The 22,541-nt window shown below is 41.0% G+C and overlaps 1 protein-coding gene and 1 pseudogene across 6 annotated transcripts in view; one reads left to right on the top strand and one right to left on the bottom strand.

The window, feature by feature from the left end:
- Nucleotides 1-3,495: 3,495 nt before the first annotated feature.
- ZNF143 (zinc finger protein 143) overlaps nucleotides 3,496-22,541 on the bottom strand; it is a 66,147-nt gene continuing 47,101 nt past the window's right edge. For all 6 annotated transcript variants that reach the window (XM_027563243.1, XM_027563241.1, XM_027563242.1 and 3 more), the window contains exons 13-16: nucleotides 20,040-20,188; nucleotides 16,982-17,143; nucleotides 5,360-5,506; nucleotides 3,496-4,503 (exon numbers count right to left, since the gene is read on the bottom strand). In XM_027563243.1, coding sequence (XP_027419044.1) covers nucleotides 4,420-4,503; nucleotides 5,360-5,506; nucleotides 16,982-17,143; nucleotides 20,040-20,188 — 542 coding nt within the window. In that variant the 3' untranslated portion in view covers nucleotides 3,496-4,419. The remainder of the gene's footprint in view (nucleotides 4,504-5,359; nucleotides 5,507-16,981; nucleotides 17,144-20,039; nucleotides 20,189-22,541) is intronic.
- LOC113905662 lies at nucleotides 6,407-7,349 on the top strand (annotated as a pseudogene).

Here is a 22,541-nt window from a genome sequence, read left to right as displayed (position 1 = left end):
ACACCTCCTGTGTGACAGCAAAAAGAGAACTGAAGAGCTTTCCTAGGCAGGGCAGGCTACATAATCTGCAGGGCTTAGTGTAAAAAGAAAAAGAAAATAATGGGGACTCTTCGTCAAAAAGCAGGAGGAAAAGGGCTATCGAAGGTATACATAAAGCCAGACACAGAAGGACGAATAGCATGTGATTGCATTTCTGTGAAGTACCAAGTTCAGCTAGAGTCATAGAAAGAGAAAGAATGGTGGTTGCCAGGGGCTGGAGGGAGTGGGGAGGGGGAGTTTTTAATGGGTACAATTTCAGTTTTGGAAGATAAAAAGGTTTTGCAGATGGTAGTCATGTTTACACAACAGAGTGAATGTACTTAATGAACTGCACACTCAAAAATGTTTAAACTGGTAAATTTTCTGTTATGTATATTTCAGCCTCCACCTCTTATACACAGATGCATAATACATAAACTTTTTCCTTCTTTCACAGACTCTCTTATGACTTGTTATGGTGTTTTTATTTGCTACTTAATGTCATCCTAAGTAAAGAAAAATTAAAGACTTAAATTTTTAGTATCAATTTTACTCTTCATTTTATGCAATACCAATTTTAAATGAAGTATTTAGCTTGTATTTGGAATCACTGAAATTATACAACTTGAATTTTGTGTAATTCCAGGAGGTTACCTTGAGGTGGCTAGAAGAGAAAAACAAGAGCTAAGGTCTGGAAAAGTGGAAGGAGGAGGTGAGGATCCTCCTGGCACAGAACCTGGAGAAAGAGCCCTCCAGGGCATAGGACCTCATGGGTGCCTGAGGGGGTGGTCTCTTTGGTCTAAAAGCTGCCAGCTTCCCCTTCCCACAGGCCTGCCACCCCAGCCCACAGCACATAGGCTACTGCCAAGCATCATTAGAACTCAGAGCTGGGATGAGCTCAGTAGGTGGGAATGGCCACCACCATGCCCCCAACACCCACCATCCTGCACTGGCACCAGACCCCTGCCAGGCAGGGGAGGGATAGTGAGAACCCATCCATGGCGGCCGTAGGGAATGTGACTGTGTAAGGTCAGGCTCCAGGGACCCCCGCTCCCTCCACCGCTGTGCCTGCCTGCTCCATTGTTGGTTCCATGAGACTTCCCTTGACACAAAATCAGAGATAAAATGATTATGAATTTTAAGACTGCAACCACAGTGCATTCAGCCCCAAGCGCGGGGCCCTCAACGGTACTAGTCACACACCCTGTTCCTCAGGCCAAAGAAAAGAGTGTGTTTGGCTGGAGTATTCTTCGAAAGACCCCCTCATCCCTGAAGGAAGTTTACACTTAAACCTAGTTAAGTGTAGAAGTGCTTACAGTGGAGGGGCTGAGGCAGCCTTGCCTCCTGTCCCTCCTGTTCCCTTTCCTTTCTTTCTGACAACAGACTCCAGCTCCGCCCCTTTCCTTTCACCCTCCCACTCCCCACCCACTGTTGCTCCACCGGTCTACAACTTGTCTGAGCCAGGAAACACTGGGATGTAAATTCCTCAGGATGAGACATGGAATCCAGACCATGTCAGCCCTGAGTGCATGGTTTCCCAAGTTCCCTAGTCCCAGGGCTGCCATACAGGAGGGCAGGATGTGAGACTGGCTGTTAGTTTGCCCCTAATGACCTGGGGGTGCAGTGCGCGGGCACAGGGAGAAGTGTGGCCCTCTGGGTAGCTGCCACCTGTACAGGATTAAGGAAGCCAAATCCTTCTATTTCCTAAATTGGAGTGCAGACTGTACCCAACGTACTTTCTCTTTGTAGTGGCTTCAAATTGTGTCTGGGATAGAGTGGGAGGTGGGGGCAGGGTTTCTTGGACTTGAAAGGCTTGCCTTGAGCATCGTCTGGATCATATTGCAGAGTTATGCTCCAACTAGCTACATCTGCTAAGATGTACCCTGGGGTAGTTCCCTGGCGGTCCAGTGCGTAGTACTTGGTGCTTTCAACGCCATGGCTCTGGGTTCAATACCCGGTCGGAGAACTAAGATTCTGCAAGACTCGTGGAGCAGCTGGGGAAGAAAAAAAAAGATGTACTCTAGTTTCATCAAGTGTCTTGGGGGGACTCTTCAACTTTCGCGGGCTAAGAAGAAACCCCACACCAGCTTTACTCATAACTCTCAGTGCATCAGCTGGAGTTTTCCCTTGGGGGAATACACTGTCTATGCTCCTGAGTTCCCTTCCCAGGAAGTCAGGGGACAAACCAGCAACACCCCCTGCCCTCTTCTCTGGTGCTATTAGGAAGGCGTTTTCTTTTGAGCTGAGGGACAATCAGGCCCAACAGCAGCATCCAGCTCAGCTCTGTCCAAACCAGGCAGAGGAGCTGGGGTGAGGGATGAACACCGATTCTAAACAAAGGCAGGTGAAAGGCAAAGCCTAGGGAGGTTTGGGTATTGGTTCACAGCAGAGCCAGCTGGGTTCAGCAGAGCAGCTCTGGGTTGGCAGCCAGTCCCCAGAGGAAGAGTGGAAGGCGGGAGCACAGTTCAAGATCCTGTTCTTCCTCTATCCCACCCCTACCTCAGCCCCTGCCCCATGCTGACCCCTTTCTGAGCCTCAGCTGGGAGTTGTGTGTATTTAAATGTCTCTGTCAAGAATGCAGACTGAGACTGTGGGTGACTAAGACTTTTCTAATGTTATATATCTTTGAAGAGCTTTGAAGGGAAGCAGCCAATCCGCCCTGCCCAACCCTGCCGGGTTTCCCATTTCAAATGACTAAGTCATGACCCTTCTTAGCAAAGACTTCAAAGAACCTGATCAAAGATAACATTTATATTAAATAAAACAGCACAACATTTTTTCCTTTTTACTGTAAAGCTTGAAATGAAAAACAGCCCTGTTTCAGCTCTCTGGCAAACAAAGCATGGTGAAAACAGCAAAGAAGTGATTCTTACAGGACAACCCTCACACACTCTCCCCCCACCTTTTTTGGAACTTGGTGGCCCCTACACTGAATTTCTAACATTAGAGATGGTTTTTCAGATGCTTATCAGGTCACTGGGCAATCATAAATCCCCACCAAAGCTTGGGACTTCCCTGAAGGTCCAGTGGTTAAGACTCTGCCCTTCTACTGCAGCGGGCATGGGTTCAATCCCTGTTTAGGGAACTGAGATTCGGCATGCCACCAGAAATTTTAAAAAAAGAAATCACCAAAGCTCATATACATAATCTGGAGGCAGTTGTGGTGTGGTGAAAAAAAACACCCTGGACATGGGAGTCAGTCGTCTGGCTTCTCAAGTCCTTGCCTTGCCTCACCAAGTTCTGGGCAGACACAACTTCTTTGAACCTTCAGCTTTCTCATGTACAGAGGTATTAAATCTCATATATCTCACAAACTCCTGTTATGAGCAGATAAATATGTATGGAAAAGTACTTACTGTGCTTGATACATAATATACTCTCAATATATATATATTGTATTTTAACCAATTACATTAGTGGTGTTTTCTACAACTCTTCCCCCCACCCCATACCAATTTAATGAAACAAATATAAAGGTAACATTTTAAAAATTGCTGTATTCAAAATTAATAATAAACTTTAGGGTAAATAAGCTTTAAAACAAAGGTACATAAGCAAAAATAAATAATTTACACCAACCCACTAACCTAATTTTCAGAGTAAAGCCATTTCCAATTACAGCACTATTATCCCGGGCTCCAGCCTGTGGTCAAGCTTTGATAGTTCGTTATTTTTAAGAAACAGTAACAAAAAAACTGAACACTCAGGAAATCATCTTTAACAAAACCGAAGTACTGGATTTAACTTTTTAATTTTAAATAACCAAACTTTGTAATTTTATACATAATCCAATGTAATGCTAATATAATTAGCACTTCAGCTTGCAGAGCTGGAATTTAACAGGGGTGGAAAACTGTAATGAATAGTCTTCAAACCGTGAGATATTTAATACAAATAAAAATGGACAAGTATACAGTAGAACAAAAACTGCAGACACTCTACTAGCTGAGGGAAATATCTGAAGGCTTTACATCCTTTATTATCCATGATGGCTTTTGGAATTATGATTGTTTGACGTATAGAACCTTTGACATTTTCAATACAGCCTTTATTTACTTTTTTCATAGTAAGTTAAAAATCCATCATAAGACTCCGTAAGACTTCACTGGTCTTGCACGTAGACTCTAGGAGTTTGCAATCTGATAAAAGAGTAACATAAAAAATTACTGTATTGCCCTAATTTCATACTTCCTTGTACACAATACATCAGTTCAGGAAATCTATTCCAAGGGTTATATACACAAAAGTGTCAAGAATAAAATGTTCTCCACTCTTGCATAAAAATGTGTACAGTGTTTCGGGAATGGAAAATTTCTAATTTTCCTGGGCCCGGGCTTCATGGATCTCTGCTGCCTGAAGATGAAAGGCTTCTCTGGCTTTATTGCTCCATTGTTCTGAGGATTAATCATCCAACCCTGGCGTTTCTCCTTGCTGGATCCTGGATGCTATTCTGATGGCTTCTTCCAGAGATGGCTGTTCTCCAAGCTGAAACAGGAACATACACAAAGCCACAGTCAAGATAATGCCAAAGAAATATAATATCCCAGAAGTAAAATTTCTCTCTATAATTCTAACACCTGGGCTTGTTAAAGTACTAATGCTCATCCACAAAACACAAACATTCCTGCTGGGGAGAATGCTGCAGTTTCTTTATACAGGATTTTGATAAATCTTCACACATGCAAGGAACAAAAAGATGCTTATCTTTTCTGTTGGAGATAGAGAGCTTCATGAGCCTTTAGCTTCATGCCCATAAACTAATTTAAAACCAACAGTTGGCATTTTCCTGAGTGCATTCTAACCCTTTCCAAGTAAATATGTTAAAACAAAACAAACTTCCCAAGGAAAGGTAATCTACACCTCATATTCTAGATTCTCTGAATGCAGTGACTTCCCAGAGACTGTATTCTTCATAGTCTTCTGACATTCCCCATCATAACATACAGCTGTTGTGCAGAGACATTTTTGAGGACTAACTTGGGAGTCTATGTTTACAGGTGGTTCATTTCCAAGGAATAATTCTTAAATGCTTTATGGAATCCTGCCTAATTAAAACTTTTATTCTGACAGTAAAGATGGCTGGTCAGGTACACACAGGGATGTATATACCAGGAGCTTTATACTTCTTGTTATAAATTCCCTTATAACACGCAAAGATAGTAGCAAACAAAGTTTTAGTCTCTTTGAGTTTATTTCAAACATGGCAATTTCCTTAAAGGAGCTAAGTACTGCGTACTATTCTGTGGCCTGCTTCTGTGAATGCCATGCATCAGAGCACAGTGACAAGGCTGAGGGCTGAACAGCACTGCTGCCGACAGAGGACAGCTGCCATCGTACTCACCTGAACCGCAATCTGGGTGCCGTTGGATGTTGCCACTAAGGTCAAAGGTCTGGTTTCTGTGGTTACTAAGTGATGGCTATGCTGTTGGTGCCCCATTTCTGATGATGCAGTGTGGAATGCTGCCAAGTCCTGAGCCACAATTGCAACCTTAAAAAATACACAGAAGAATTAAAACTATGATTTAAATAGGTTAAAATCCATTTAATGCAAGGGACTGTCTTCAAATTCAAAAGGAAATCCTCCCTTCTGACCATAGACTTGTAGAAGCTGAAAGCTGGAAAAGACCTTACATATTGTCTATTCTGAACTCCTCTTTTTTTCCTTTTTTGTTTTGACTGCACCTCCCAGGGATTTTAGTTCCCCTACGAGGGAGTGAACCCGGGACCTCAACAGTGAGAGCAGAGTCCTAACTACTGTACTGCCATGGAATTCCCATGGACTCCTCTTTCTTGAGGAAGTTGACACTCAGAAAGAAGGGACTTATCTAAAGTTATGAAGCAAGCCGATAGCAAAACAGGATAGAGGACACTGAGAAAGTGGATTCGCTATGTCAGATTTCATTAAACAGAAGAGATGTGACTGTGCCTAGATTCTAATATCCCTAAGCAGCTGCCTGGGAAGTTACACTCATGAATTCATTTATATCTCATATGTCTATTTATTCCTGAGTTTGGATCCGTGGTAGATACACTATTTTCTCCTGTTTATCTGTTGCACTACAAATTAGATTTCCATTAACCAAAAAGGACCTACTATGTAACACAGGGAATTCTGCTCAGTGTTATGTGGCGGCCTGGATGGGAGGGAATCTGGGGGAGAATGGATGCATGTACAGGTATGGCTGAGTCCCTTCGCTGTTCACCTGAAACTATCACAACATTGTTTGTTAATTAGCCATTCCCCAATACAAAATAAAAGGTTTTAAAAAATTACATTTCCATTAAATGCTTAAAATTAAACAAAAAATTAAAAATAAAATAATTTGGGTGCACGGGGCGGGCTGTCGCGCCCCGGCGCACGTCCGGGCGCCAAGACCCTGTCGTTGGGTCTCAGCCCAGGGTCTCCGGCCATGAGTGAGGCAGCATGTTGAGGCGCAGCTTGGAAAACCGGGACGCTCAGACCAGACAACTGCAAGATGCTGTCACCAATGTGGAGAAACATTTCGGAGAGCTGTGCCAGATCTTTGCTGCTTACGTGTGGAAAACTGCCCGACTGCGAGACAAAGTGGACCTCCTGGTGAACGAAATCAACGTATATGCTTCTACCGAGACTCCGCACTTAAAGCAGGGCCTGAAAAACTTTGCTGACGAGTTTGCCAAACTTCAAGATTATCGACAAGCCGAGTTATATTTTATAATAATTCTCAATAGGTTGAAAGACTTGAAGCCAAAGTAGTTGAACCTTTGAAAGCTTATGGAACCATTGTAAAAATGAAGCGAGATGATCTCAAAGCAACATTAACAGCAAGGAATCGAGAAGCTAAACAGTTAACTCAGTTAGAAAGAACACGTCAGAGAAACCCATCTGATCGACATGTTATTTCACAGGCAGAAACTGAATTACAAAGAGCTACAATGGATGCTACCCGAACAACTCGTCATCTGGAGGAAACTATTGACAATTTTGAAAAGCAGAAAATAAAGGATATAAAGACTATATTTTCAGAATTCATCACTATTGAAATGTTATTTCACGGCAAAGCTTTAGAGGTCTACACTGCTGCCTACCAAAATATACAAAAGATTGATGAAGAAGAAGATTTAGAGGTTTTCCGACATTCTCTGTATCCGCAAGATTATTCATCCTGTTTAGATATTGTAAGAGCAAATTCGAAGTCACCTCTTCAAAGATCATTGTCTGCTAAGTGTGTATCTGGAACAGGACAGGTATTGACCTGTCGACTAAGAAAGGATCACCAAACAGAAGATGATGATGAAGAGGATGAAGACTTAGATGTTACAGAAGAAGAAAATTAAATTACTTAAGTAAATTTTGCATTTCCATTTTCATCTTAAATGACCTGGAATCCAGAATTACTAAAATTGCAAAACATAATACTGGCTTGATATGTTAAACCTCAAAATTAAATCCTACTGGAAATGTAGAAATTATTAAAGGAAATTTATGCCAACCAAAAAGAAAATAAATAAATAAAATAATTTTAAATAAAAATATTTTAAAATTAAAAATAAAATTAGATTTCCACAGGGAATTCCCTGGTGATCCAGTGGTTAGGACTCAGCCCTTTCACTGCCGTGAGTCTGGGTTCCAGCCCTGGTCAGGGAATTGAACTAAGATCCCAGCAAGCTGCACAGCATGGCCAAAAAAAAGAAATAAAAAGATTTCCATTAACTGGGAAAACAAAGTACCAGGAACATTACTACATGGCATGAGGGATCTTAGTTTTCCAACCAAGGACTGAACCCATGACCCCTGTAGTGGAAGCATGGAATCCTAACCACTGGATTACCAGGGAATTAATTCCCAGCAACACATTGTCACAGTCACTTCCTCTTTTAGATCCCACGGAATCTTTCCAACCTGTTCCTGAAGCACCTCGTCAGAGTGGTTAAAAGTGCTTTTGTGGCTCTTAAACTACGAATGCAGCTTTTTCTGTGTAGATAATAACATAGAAAATAGCATCAACTACATGTCATATGATATTTCAGTATTCTGTTCAGCCAAACTTAGAGAAAGAATAGGTTAAAAACTGAAATTACTATTTTACTTGGCCATTAATCCAGTAAGAATGCTAGATTTTAGTGCTAATAGATATTTAGCTTGGATCAATCCCAGTATTGGTCCATAGTCCAGCAACAGATTTTAGTCCAACAGGGGAGAAGCTTATATTAGACTTACTTTCCTTCAGGTAACAATCATAAAGTGTCAAAAAAATATGAAAAAGCAACCATCTGAAGGCACTGGTGAATGGTGAAAAGCAGGCAGGAAATGGAGGGGATTCTCAATAGAAGGGAACCACACTTGGGTCACATTGGTTTCAACAGCTTTTCCACTTGAGGGCAGTCACCAATCTGCAGCATAAGGCAACTTATGGTATAAGATATTGAAGTCCAGGGCTGCCAGAATGGCTATATATTGAAAGGGATATCCTAGAAAGGAGAAAACCAGAGGGAGGGGGACCCCCCAAACCTGTATATAAGTTCCTCTCAATTCTTTAAGACCTCAGAACTGCAAATGTGTTGGGGAGGTGTCAATAAATCTGGAATAAAGCAGCAGCTAGAAGGCTAAAAAGCTGAAAAGAGGATTCAGTGATACTCACCACAGGGCAGACAGAATTTAGAATTTCAACCCCACCAAGTTTAGAAGGGCTTGGAAAATACCTCAAGCTTTCCACTGACTACATTTTAGGAATAAAGACTATGTCCCAGGACTAAAGACTCACTCTGAGACCAAATGCCAAAACCAAAACAAACCTACCTTAATAAAGTGCAAAACCCAGCCTCCATAAGTAACTTAACTACTTGATAAAATTAATATTCTTCAGAGGAAGATAAATTAAAAATCCCCATACTGTATCATCTACAATATCCAGAATACAATAAGAAATTACAACACATGAGAAGAGGAAAATGTAATCCAGAGTCAAGAGAATATGAAGTCAACAGAAACAGACCTTGAGATGACCAATATGTTGTGATTAGCAAACTAGGACTTTAAGACAATTATTATATGTTAAAAGGCTTATGGAATTCACACAAGGGGAAATCTCAGTAAATAAATGAAAACTATAAAAAAGTAAATTCTACAGTCAAAAATGACAATATCTAAAATTATCTAAATGGGCCTAATAAAAGATGGGTAAAATAGGTGATGTCAAAAGAAAAGATCAGTGAACTCAAAGACAGAGCAATAAGAATTATCTATCTGAAGAACTAAGAAAAAAAAAATGCACCCCCCAGAAACTTGTGGGAAAACACCAAGTTAATATACATATACTTTAGAGACCCAGAAGTAAAAGAGAAACAATGAAGCAGAATAAAAACTTTTGATGAAATAATGGCATAACTTTTCCTAAATTTGATAAAAACACAAACACCCTTCCCTACAAAAAACATTACCATATAATGTTTCATGGATCACAATAAACTGTGGAAAATTCTGAAAGAGACGGAAATACCAGACCACCTGACCTGCCTCTTGAGAAACCTATATGCAGGTCAGGAAGCAACAGTTAGAACTGGACATGGAACACCAGACTGGTTCCAAATAGGAAAAGGAGTACGTCAAGGCTGTATATTGTCAACCTGTTGATTTAACTTATATGCAGAGTACATCATGAGAAACGCTGGACTGGAAGAAACACAAGCTGGAATCAAGATTGCCGGGAGAAATATCAATAACCTCAGATATGCAGATGACACCACCCTTATGGCAGAAAGTGAAGAGGAACTCAAAAGCCTCTTGATGAAAGTGAAAGTGGAGAGTGAAAAAGTTGGCTTAAAGCTCAACATTCAGAAAACGAAGATCATGGCATCCGGTCCCATCACTTCATGGGAAATAGATGGGGAAACAGTGGAAACAGTGTCAGACTTTATTTTTTTGGGCTCCAAAATCACTGCAGATGGTGACTGCAGCCATGAAATTAAAAGACGCTTACTCCTTGGAAGGAAAGTTATGACCAACCTAGACAGCATATTCAAAAGCAGAGACATTACTTTGCCAACAAAGGTCCGTCTAGTCAAGGCTATGGTTTTTCCTGTGGTCATGTATGGATGTGAGAGTTGGACTGTGAGGAAGGCTGAGCACCGAAGAATTGATGCTTTTGAACTGTGGTATTGGAGAAGACTCTTGAGAGTCCCTTGGACTACAAGGAGATCCAACCAGTCCATTCTGAAGGAGATCAGCCCTGGGATTTCTTTGGAAGGACTGATGCTAAAGCTGAAACTCCAGTACTTTGGACACCTCATGAGAAGAGTTGACTCATTGGAAAAGACTCTGATGCTGGGAGGGATTGAGGGCAGGAGGAGAAGGGGATGACAGAGGATGAGATGGCTGGATGGCATCACTGACTCGATGGACGTGAGTCTCCGTGAACTCCAGGAGTTGGTGATGGACAGGGAGGCCTGGCGTGCTGAGATTCATGGGGTCACAAAGAGTCGGACACGACTGAGCGACTGATCTGATCTGAATATTATATATGTTGTCTTATAATTACATATAAGAAACCTAGGAGATAAATACAAAGAAGACCACACCATAATTACATTGCTAAAAAGCAAATATAAAGAGTCTAGAAAATAGCCAGAGGAAAAACTGGTGTATCATATACAGGGGAACAATGATATGAAGATGGCTGATTTCTCACCAGAAACAATGAAGGACAGAGACAATTTAAAGTGCTGAAAGAAAAAAAAAAAAGAAACCCAGCCAATTCTATATCTAGCAAAAATATCCTTCAAGACAAAAATATGTTTCAAACAGAAAGGCGACATAACATGTTTTCAAATAAGCAAAACCAGAGAATTTGTCACTGTAGATCTGCACTACAAACAATGCTAAAGTATATCCTTCAAGGGACTTTCCTGGTGGCCCAATGATAAAGAATCTGCCTTGCAAGCAGGGGACACAGGTCTGGTCCCTGGCTGGGGAACTAAGACCCCACATGTTGCAGAGCAACTAAGCCCAAGTGCCGCAGTTACTGAGCCCACAGGTACAACTACCGAAGCCTGCTCACTCTGGAGCCTGCACAGCAACCACGCACTGCACGGAGAGATCCTGTGTGCCACAGCTAAGACCTGACACAGCCAAAATGAGTTAACTAATTTAAAAAACAAAATATATCCTTCAGGCCAAATGGATGTCATTTAGACACTTAGTCTACAGAAAGGCATAAGAGGCACTGGAAATTGTAAACCAGCAGATAAGTATAAAATATTATGTTTCCCATCATCTTGTAACTTACTTAAAAGATTAACTGCTTATGCTAAAAAATAATACTGCACTGCGGGGGTTTTAATATCTGTAAATATAAAATAAATCACAGCAGCACAAAGAGTAGGGACATAAATGAAAATATACTGCTTCAAGGTTTTATGTAAACTAGTAACAATCTTAAGTCTAAGGAGACCGCAATAACTTTAAGGATGCACATTTTAATCCCCGGGGCAACCTCAAAAAGGTAACAGAGAAGGGTATAATTATGTAGTCATTTGAGGAATTAAAATGAAATATGTACACACCTAATAACAGCGTTTCAAAAACCAAGAAGTAAAAAAAGAAACAACTAAAAGGGAGACAAATCCACAATCATAGTTGAAGATATCAATTACTTTTTCTTAGTAACTGATAGAACAAATATATAAAAGATTAGTAAGGTTATAGAATATTTGAACAACACTATCAACCACCTTAACTTAAAGTGTAACATGCTATACACAAGTGCAGAACACACATTCTTTTCAAATACATATGAAATACAATAGTAAATCAATGAAAGACAAAGGGAAAACAAGTCTCAAATTTCAAAATAATAATATCTTACCATATGGTTCTCTGACCAAAACAGACTTAAATTAAAAATCAAGAAAAACAGGTATTGAGAAAAGTACCAGATATTAAGAAATTATCAGGGCTTCCCTGGTGGCTCAGATGGTAAAGAATCTGCCCACAATGTGGAAGACCCAGGTTCGATCCCTGGGTCAGGAAGATCCCCCCTGGAGAAGGAAATGGCTACCCACTCCAGTATCCTTGCCTGGAGAATCCATGGACAGAGGAGCCGGGCAGGCTACAGTCTAGAGTCACAGAGTCAAACACGACTAAGCAACTAACATTTTCTCTTTCAAGAAATTAAACCTACATGCAAATTAAAACCACAATGATATACCATTACACATCTACAAGAATGGCTAAACTTTTAAATAGCAACAACTCAAAATGTTGATGATATGAAACAAACAGAACTATTGTGAGTGGGAGTGTGAGTGGGGTCAAACCACTTTGAAGAACTGCTTGACACTTTCATATAAAGTTAAATATACCTCTACCCTATGACTCAACAATTCCACTAACAGGTTATTAATCTGAGAATGAGAATATGTGTCTACAAATATACTTGTACTAGAATTTTTACCACCGTCTTAATTCATAATAGAAAAAAAAAAAACTGGAAGCATCTCAAATATTTGTTCATCAAGGGGAGAATCTATCAATAAATTGTGATACACTCCTAACCACAGAATACTGCTTAGCAATAAAAATGAAGGAACTCATGTTATAAACAATAACATGGATAAATCTCCAAAATGTTATGTTAAACAAAAAAACACAAAACAAGAGAGTTCATACTCTGGTATCACTATGCAAAATTCAAGGAAAGACAAGATAATACAGTCAGAACAACTAGATGGACACTGACTGGATGGGGTCCCAAGAGAACTTTCTGGTGTGACAGAAATGTTCTAGATCTTGTTTGGGATGGGATGGGTGTGTATGTTTAACAACTCACTAAACTGTAAACTTTCTGTACAGGTAGTGGTCCAGTGATTAGGATTCTGTGCTTCTACTGCCAGGAGCCCAGGTGTGATCCCTGGTTGGGGAACTAAGATCCTGCAAACCACATGATGTGGGGGAAAAAAAAAATCTATGCATTTCACTGTATATAAATTTTACCTCAATGAAGAAGAAACAATTGCAGGCTAATATGAAAAACATGTTCAACCTCACTAATAGACAAGTTAAAGTGAAAATATAACTTATCTTTTGCTTGTGAATAATGCAAATGTGAAAAACAAAATCCTCAGTGCTATCAAGAGTACAGTGAAATAAGAATACTTTTAGATCCATGGCATAATTATTAAAACTCTCCAGAAAGGAATTTAGCAATATTCTTTTTAGAAGAAGGTTAAAATAGTTCATCAGTTCAGTTCAGTTCAGTCGCTCAGTCTTGTCTGACTCTTTGCGACCCCATGACTCGCAGCACGCCAGGCCTCCCTGTCCATCAACAACTCCCGGAGTTCACGCAAACCCATGTCCATCGAGTCAGTGATGCCATCCAGCCATCTCATCCTCTGTCGTCCCCTTCTCCTCCTGCCCCCAATCCCTCCCAGCATCAGCGTCTTTTCCAATGAGTCAACTCTTCGCATGAGGTGGCCAAAGTATTGGAGTTTCTGCTTTAGCATCAGTCCTTCCAAAGAATACCCAGGACTGATCTCCTTTAGGATGGACTGGTTGGCTCTCCCTGCAGTCCAAGGGACTCTCAAGAGTCTTCTCCAACACCATAGTTCAAAAGCATCAATTCTTCAGTGCTCAGCTTTCTTCACAGTCCAACTCTCACATCCATACATGACCACTGGAAAAACCATAGCCTTGACTAGACAGACCTTTGTTGGCAAAGTAATATCTCTGCTTTTGAATATGCTATCTAGGTTGGTCATAACTTTCCTTCCAAGGAGTAAGCATCTTTTAAATTCATGGCTGCAATCACTATCTGCAGTAATTTTGGAGCCCCCAAAAATAAAGTCTGACACTGTTTCCACTGTTTCCCCATCTATTTCCCATGAAGTGATGGGACCAGATGCCATGATCTTCGTTTTCTGAATGTTGAGCTTTAAGCCAACTTTTTCACTCTCCTCTTTCACTCATCAAGAGGCTTTTTAGTTCCTCTTCACTTTCTGCCATAAGGGTGGTGTCATCTGCATATCTGAGGTTATTGATATTTCTCCCGGCAATCTTGATTCCAGTTTGTGCTTCTTCCAGTCCAGCATTTCTCATGATGTACTCTGCATAGAAGTTAAATAAGCAGGGTGACAATATAGCCTTGATGTACTCCTTTTCCTATTTGGAACCAGTCTGTTGTTCCATTTCCAGTTCTAACTGTTGCTTCCTGACCTGCATACAGGTTTATCAAGATGCACGTCAAGTGGTCTGGTATTCCCATCTCTTTCAGAATTTTCCACAGTTTATTGTGATCCACAGTCAAAGGCTTTGGCATAGTCAACAAAGCAGAAATAGATGTTTTTTGGAAACTCTCTTGCTTTTTCGATGATCCAGCGTATGTTGACAATTTGATCTCTGGTTCCTCTGCCTTTTCTAAAACCAGCTTGAACATCTGGAAGTTCATGGTTCATGTATTGCTGAAGCCTGGCTTGGAGAATTTTGAGCATTACTTTACTAGCTTGTGAGATGAGTCCAATTGTGCGGTAGTTTGAGCATTTTTTGGCATTGCCTTTGGGACTGGAATGAAAACTGACCTTTTCCAGTCCTGTGGCCACTGCTGAGTTTTCCAAATTTGCTGGCATATTGAGTGCAGCACTTTCATAGCATCATCTTTTAGGATTTGAAACAGCTCAACTGGAATTCTATCGTCTCCACTAGCTTTGTTCGTAGTGATGCTTCCTAAGGCCCACTTGACTTCACATTCCAGGATGTCTGGCTCTAGGTGAGTGTGAGTGATCACACCATCGTGATTATCTGGGTCGTGAAGATCTTTTTTATACAGTTCTGTGTATCCTTGCCACCTCTTCTTACTATCTTCTGCTTCTGTTAGGTCCATACCATTTCTGTCCTTTACTGAGCCCATGTTTGCATGAAATTTCATGTTCCCTTGGTATCTCTAATTTTCTTGAAGAGCTCAGTAGTCTTTCCCATTCTGTTGTTTTCCTCTATTTCTGTGCATTGATCGCTGAGGAAGGCTTTCTTATCTCTCCTTGCTATTCTTTGGAACTCTGCATTCAAATGGGTATATCTTTCCTTTTCTCCTTTGCTTTTCACTTCTCTTCTTTTCACAGTTATTTGTAAGGCCTCCTCAGACCACCATTTTGCTTTTTTGCATTTCTTTTTCTTGGGAATGGTCTTGATTCCTGTCCCCTGTACAATGTCACGAACCTCCGTCCACAGTTCATCAGGCACCCTGTTTATCACTGTCTTTGGTAAGCAGAAGTAGTTTTGAAAAAGTCCAATTTATCCAAAAAGAAAAAATTTTTATTGTTAGTGCATTTTGTATCCTGTCTATGAAATTTTTATCCTAAGGTTACAAAAACATTTACTTTTAGAAGCTTTTTGATTCTGATTCCTGTATTTCAAGGTCCAGAAGACTTTTAACTTTGTTCTTTTTTTCAGGACTTTGCATGTTCTTTTTAGGTCCTTTGTATTTTCATATAAATATTGGAATTGGGTTATGTGTATCTTAAAAAATGCCTTCTGAAATTTTGATTGTGATAGTACTCAATCTACAAATGAATTTAGGAAGAATAATAGCTATGAATTTTGACAGACCCTTGCATTGAACAGGGTACAGTAGCTGAAGTGAAACTTAGCATTGTCTTCAGCATAGCACAGCAACAATTTTTGTGTGCGTGTGTTGTTGTAATGTCTTCAATTTTATTTATTGATTTATTTGGCTGTGCTGGGTCTTAGTTGCAGCATGCAGGATCTTTTTTTTTGTTTTCCAGTTATGGCAGTCAGAATCTTTAAGTTTCAGCATGTGGGATCTAGTTCCCCAGCCAGGTGCCCTCTGCATTGGCAGCACAGAGTACTAGCCACTGGAACACCAGGGAAGACCCTATAAGAACAGTTTTTAAATGTATTAACCAAAATCATTTAAGATGAATGAAAAATAAAAGTACAAAGAGATACATAAGATTTGGTACCACTGTGCTGACCATCAAAAGGGGAGGAGGCACTCTCAAAGGCTACAGATAAGAATGTAGATGTGTACAACCCTAGAAACGAAGTTTGGCAATGCTTATCACAGTTACAAATGTGTATGTCTTTTCAGCCAGCAGTTTCACTCTAGGGATTTATCTAGTAGCAGATATATTCACACACATAAAAAATCCCATGTGCACAAGATTATGTGTTGTCTGAAACAGCAAAAGACTTTAAATAAATTATGGCATGTCCATACAGTGGAATATGATATAGCTTAGAACAAGAATGAGAGAGAATTCCCTGGCAATCCAGGGGTTAGGACTCTTCACTTTCACTTCCAGCGCCCAGGTTCAGTGCCCGGCTGGGAACTAAGATCCTGCAAACCGTGCGGCGCCACCAGATTATCAAAAAAAAAAAAAAGAACAGGAAAACTCTCTATATAAAGACACAGAAAGATGTTCTAGATGTACTATTAAGATTAAAAAAAACAAGGAGATGAGAAACACTACTGTGCTTACTACCGTATAAAGGGCGGGGGGAGATGACTATTTGTGTGTGTGTGTGCTCAGTCGCTCAGTTGTATCTAACTCTTGTGATCCCAGGGGCTGTTATGGGGTATATGCAAAAATCAATCCTATTTTACATATGAAAAAAAAACTGAGACTCAGAGGGCTGTGTAGCTAAGAAGCTTTAAAACTGAGATTCAATCTGAAGTTTATGTGCTTAACCACTGGACTTCCCAGGGAGCGCGAGTGGTAAAGAACCATCTGCCAATGTGGAACACGTAAGAGACATGGGTTTGAGCCCTGGAGGAGGGCATGGCAACCCACTGCAGTATTCTTGCCTGGAGAATCCCATGGACAGAGGAGCTTGGCGGGTGACAGTCAACAGCGTCACAAAGAGGCACACACAACTGAAGTGATTTAGAATGCACGATACCACACCATACATCTATGACTAACAATTTTGATACTGATATTTGTACCAATTGGTATACAAGAAAAAAGCAATTACCTGCTGCCCTTCTGTACCCTCGGCAGTAACCATAGCAACAGAATGTGCTCCTGCTGAAGAAATGACTGCATCATGAGCAGGTACTGTGATGGGCGTTCCGTCCTGTGTTACCATTGTAATGGTGTTGCCAATGGCCTGCATGTCGGCTTGAGATATGTTGACCTGCAACACAATGCATTTTACAATCAGGCAATGTTTCTTGCTTTATCTGGTCAATTTTATTAAGGACTGAGCCTAAGCCTCCTATGGCTTCCCAGGTGGCTCGGTGGTTAAGAATCCGCCTGCCAGTGCAGGAGATGCAGGTTTGATCCCTGGGTCAGGAAGAACCTCTGGAGAAGGAAATGGCAACCCACTCCAGTATTCTTGCCTGGAAAATTCCATGGACAGAGGAGCCTGGCAGGCTGCAGTCCATGGGGTTGCAAAGAATCAGACACAACTGAGCATGTATACATACAAGTCTTGTTTAAGTCTACTCTGGGAGCAAATAACCATTTTATAATGGAATAAACTCTTTTTAGAAAGAGATCATCAGAAAAACTGAGTGTTTCTTAAATACGTTTTCCTCCTCTCCATCTCTACTGACAATTTAGATTTCTATTTTTCTTTCATCTAATTTTTGCCAATAATACAACTTCTTTCTAGATATTTAACCCCTCCCTAATCATCTTGCACCTTGTCACCTTGGTAAAAAACAAATTTCATTATGCTCCCTGCTCAAATCCCCAGTGACGCCCTATCTGTCCAGAATAAAACTGTTAGTAAATTTGTTTAATCTTATATGCCACTCAGTGGACAAAGAGTACTATGTGGAATTAGTGATGACAGAAGTGAGGAGGAGAGGGATAAATGGGATGGTCCAAGTGCTCTGTATGTTTCTATCCTGAATATATTCTGCTTCTAGCTAACACTGGCACATTCAGTTCAGTTCAGTTCAGTTCAGTCGCTCAGTCGTGTCCGCCAGGCCTCCCTGTCCATCACCAACTCCTGGAGTTCACTCAGACTCACGTCCATCGAGTCAGTGATGCTATCCAGCCATCTCATCCTCTGTCGTCCCCTTCTCCTCCTGCCCCCAATCCCTCCCAGCATCAGAGTCTTCTCCAATGAGTCAACTCTTAGCATGAGGTGGCCAAAGTACTGGAGTTTCTGCTTTAGCATCATTCCTTCCAAAGAAATCCCAGGGCTGATCTCCTTGCAGTCCAAGGGACTCTCAAGAGTCTTCTCCAACACCACAGTTCAAAAGCATCAATTCTTCGGCACTCAGCCTTCTTCACAGTCCAACTCTCACATCCATACATGACCACAGGAAAAACCATAGCCTTGACTAAACGGACCTTTGTTGGCAAAGTAATGTCTCTGCTTTTGAATACGCTATCTAGGTTGGTTGGTCATAACTTTCCTTCCAAGGAGTAAGCGTCTTTTAATTTCATGGCTGCAGTCACCATCTGCAGTGATTTTGGAGCCCAAAAAATAAAGTCTGACACTGTTTCCACTGTTTCCCCATCTATTTCCCATGAAGTGATGGGACCAGATGCCATGATCTTCGTTTTCTGAATGTTGAGCTTTAAGCCAACTTTTTCACTCTCCACTTTCACTTTCAGCAAGAGGCTTTTGAGTTCCTCTTCACTTTCTGCCATAAGGGTGGTATCATCTGCATATCTGAGGTTATTGATATTTCTCCCGGCAATCTTGATTCCAGCTTGTGTTTCTTCCAGTCCAGCGTTTCTCATGATGTACTCTGCATATAAGTTAAATCAACAGGGTGACAATATACAGCCTTGACGTACTCCTTTTCCTATTTGGAACCAGTCTGGTGTTCCATGTCCAGTTCTAACTGTTGCTTCCTGACCTGCATACAGATTTCTCAAGAAGGCAGGTCAGGTGGTCTGGTATTCCCATCTCTTGAAGAATTTTCCACAGTTTATTGTGATGCACACAGTCAAAGGCTTTGGCATAGTCAATAAAGCAGAAATAGATGTTTTTCTGGAACTCTCTTGCTTTTTCCATGATCGAGCGTATGTTGGCAATTTGATCTCTGGTTCCTCTGCCTTTTCTAAACCAGCTTGAACCTCAGGAAGTTCACGGTTCACGTATTACTGAAGCCTGGCTTGGAGAATTTTGAGCATTACTTTACAAGCATGTGAGATGAGTGCAATTGTGCAGTAGTTTGAGCATTCTTTGGCATTGCCTTTCTTAGGGATTGGAATGAAAACTGACCTTTTCCAGTCCTGTGGCCACTGCTGAATTTCCCAAATTTGCTGGCATATTGAGTGCAGCACATTAAGAGTTATTTATTCAAAGGGCAGATTAATCATGGGAGGTAAAGTTCTAAAAGAGATGGGTAAAAAGACAGTTCTCCATGGAAGAAGCAGTATTGGGGGATAAAGAAACCCATGCATCTATTTCCGCGGGTATTAAGACAACCTTAGCAAGGGCTTAAAAATGAAATCAAGTCTGAATTATTTTAGGACAGTGGCATCTAGAAAACAATGACAAGTTTGACTGTCAAACAACAACTCTTATATTGCTTTTCCTGGGGAAATCAAGACAGCTTCCTATTAATTTTGAAGCTAGTTAAATGAACTCGCATGATTCCAAGTAGGGAGAAAGTCACACCCTGGAAATTTTACAGGTTTCCCCATCACTGACTTGCCCAGATCTTTTAATGATGTCCTCATCACCTCTGCCAAACTTCTGCTGATTTCTCAATCTTATCTCCTGGACCTAATTAGCCACCCAATCTATCTCTTCCAAGTTTCACACAGACCCATTACTTTTCACTGTGTTCCTGACCTTCATCACCTTACCTTTGAAAGATACCCATTCCACCACGTGAATTCTACAGAGTGACAAACCTTCTCTCTTTATGGACCTCCTTGCATGTAGTCTCTTTCAGCAAGAAAGAGTTTCTTCCTTCAGGAGATCTAGCACTGCTCACAAGCTGAACTCCAAACTTTGTGCTCCAATTCAAGGCTTTCTTCAACTGGGACCCAACCTGCCTTTCGAGCCCAGGCTCAGAGAAATATTTATTTAATGTGTCTGGCTTTTGGTGGGTACTTACATGCTGAGTCCCATCCTGGGATATGAGTGTAACCTGTTGACTCAACCCAGACTGGGTTACTGTGGCTACTTGGGTAGATACAACGTCATCCCCTTCTACACCTGTAACATATGTGATCTGGGACCCTTTAAGGACATCTTCACCTTGACCTGTTTAAAACAAATGAATCATTTATTTGATCAACCTACCAAGCTCTTTAGAAAACAGAATATTTTAAATATTATGGAGAAACTGACAAAAATGAAAGGGCATATGTACTGAATTCTTTTTTTTTTTTTTTTACTTTACAATATTGTATTGGTTTTGCCCTACATCAACATGCATCCGCCATGGGTGTACACGTGCTCCCCATCCTGAACCCCCCTCCCACCTCCCTCCCCATACCATCCCTCTGGGTCATCCCAGTGCACCAGCCCCAAGCTTCCTGTATCCTGCATTGAACCTGGACTGGCAATTCGTTTCTTATATGATATTATACATGTTTTAATGCCATTCTCCCAAATCATCCCCCAGCTCCCTCTCCCACAGAGTCCAAAAGACTGTACTGAATTCTAAACCATGAAAATGATTTCTAACACCTCCTGCCGATCTCTCCACCTGCTCTTTTGCAAAGCCAAACCAAATCCAAGCAGACTGAACTAAACTTTTCCACATAAAGAGTAACTGTTCTAATTTTGAGAGACCTTGCTTACTCCCTTAGTTGGCATAATTATATAACACTGTGCATGTGTGTTGCGGTGAGGAGTGGGGGAACTGCACAGGGAGACTAACTAGCAAGTAACCCTTCTAACATGGCAAATATGTGCTAAGTTCTTGCAGTCACTTAAGAAGCTGTTAAAAATGATAAGACAATCTTCATAAATATTAACCCCAAAACCAGAATGGTGTGTAAACACAATGTACTAACACTAAGTTACTTACTCTTTAACAAGAGTGACTTATTGCAAGTCATCAGTACACAATGATATCACTGTGTAAAGACAGTATTATCTGGGGAAAGGTTAATAATTTCATAAGTGACTGAACAGGAACTCCCACCCACTTTTTTATTTCACAAAAAATCAGCAAGTAAACAGAAATTTCCACTGTCCATTACTTCCATACTTGGCAACCAGTAAGATGCCTTATCCCTCTCTTCTACTGCTTTCCACATCTCATGAGGCCAGAAAAAGGGTAATTTTCTTTTTTTAATTCAAAGGATTTTATATGCTAATTTAAGAGTACTTCTCAAAGTTATGGTTGATGCCTGCACTCATACAGCTATGGTCATCATGGTGTAATCCCTATGACACTCATCATTTCATTTCTTTTTGTTCTGTTCCATGGCTTCCAAGGTGGTTCAGTGGTAAAGAATCCACCTGCCAGTGCAGGAGATGTGGATTTGATCCCTGGGTCAGGAAGATTGCCTGGAGGAGGAAATGGGAACTCACTCCAGTATTCTTGCCTGCAAAATCCCACGGACAGAGGAGCCTAGTGGTCTACAGTCCAAAGGGTCACAAAGAGTTGGACACGACTGAGCACACACACAAGACACAGGCAGATGAGCTTCTGAGGTGGCGCTAGTGGTAAAGAACCCGCCTGCCAGTGCAGAAGACATAAGAGATGCAGGTTCAATCCCTGGGTCAGGAGAATCCCCCAGAGAAGGGCATGGCAACCCACTCCAGTATTTCTGCCTGAAGAATCCCATGGACAGAGGATTCCTGCAGGCTACAGTCCATAGGGTCACAAAGAGTTAGATACAACTGATATGACTTAGCATGCACGCACGGCCATTTATTATTATTATACCATTACTCCAACGGGGTTCAAAACGTAGGGCATCACATGGGAGAAAAGGAACACAAACCCATTCTTATTCTCGGAAAAACAATCTTAGTTTAACTTTTTTTAATAACATGTATATCATAGGTTATCTTCTAGAACACAAGAAATTCTGACAATCTGAAATGTTAACATTTAAGGAAGAGATTGAGGAAGATTAAAAAGGGAACAGTCTTAAACCCAAGTTTGACATCATTAAAGTCTACTTTATAATTGCAAGGATTTAGCAGCAATTGTTAACATCTAACCAAGCACACTTACAGTGCTATGGCTAGAAAACAGCATAGCATTTGAGAGGAAAGGAATTGTTGGGAAGTTCCTGGTAGTCCAGTGGCTAGCACTTGGTGCTTTCACTGATGGAGCCTGGGTTCAATCCCTGGTCAGGGAACTAAGATCCTGCAAACCTTGTGATATGGATGAAATATTCTAAAAAGAGTGAAGGAAATGTTATTTTTTTACTGCTGCTGCTGCTGCTAAGTCGCTTCAGTCATGTCCAACTCTGTGCAACCCCATAGACAGCAGCCCACCAGGCTTCTCTGTCCCTGGGATTCTCCAGGCAAGAATATGGGAGTGGGTCGCCATTTCCTTCTCCAATGCATGCATGCATGCATGCTAAGTCACTTCAGTCGTGTCTGACTCTGTGTGACCCTATGGACAGCAGCCCACCAGGCTCCTCTGTCC

The sequence above is a fragment of the Bos indicus x Bos taurus genome, chromosome 15 (assembly GCF_003369695.1).
Source record: "Bos indicus x Bos taurus breed Angus x Brahman F1 hybrid chromosome 15, Bos_hybrid_MaternalHap_v2.0, whole genome shotgun sequence".
In the NCBI taxonomy this organism is placed as follows: domain Eukaryota; kingdom Metazoa; phylum Chordata; class Mammalia; order Artiodactyla; family Bovidae; genus Bos; species Bos indicus x Bos taurus.
This window is presented reverse-complemented; position numbering and strand designations above follow the sequence as displayed.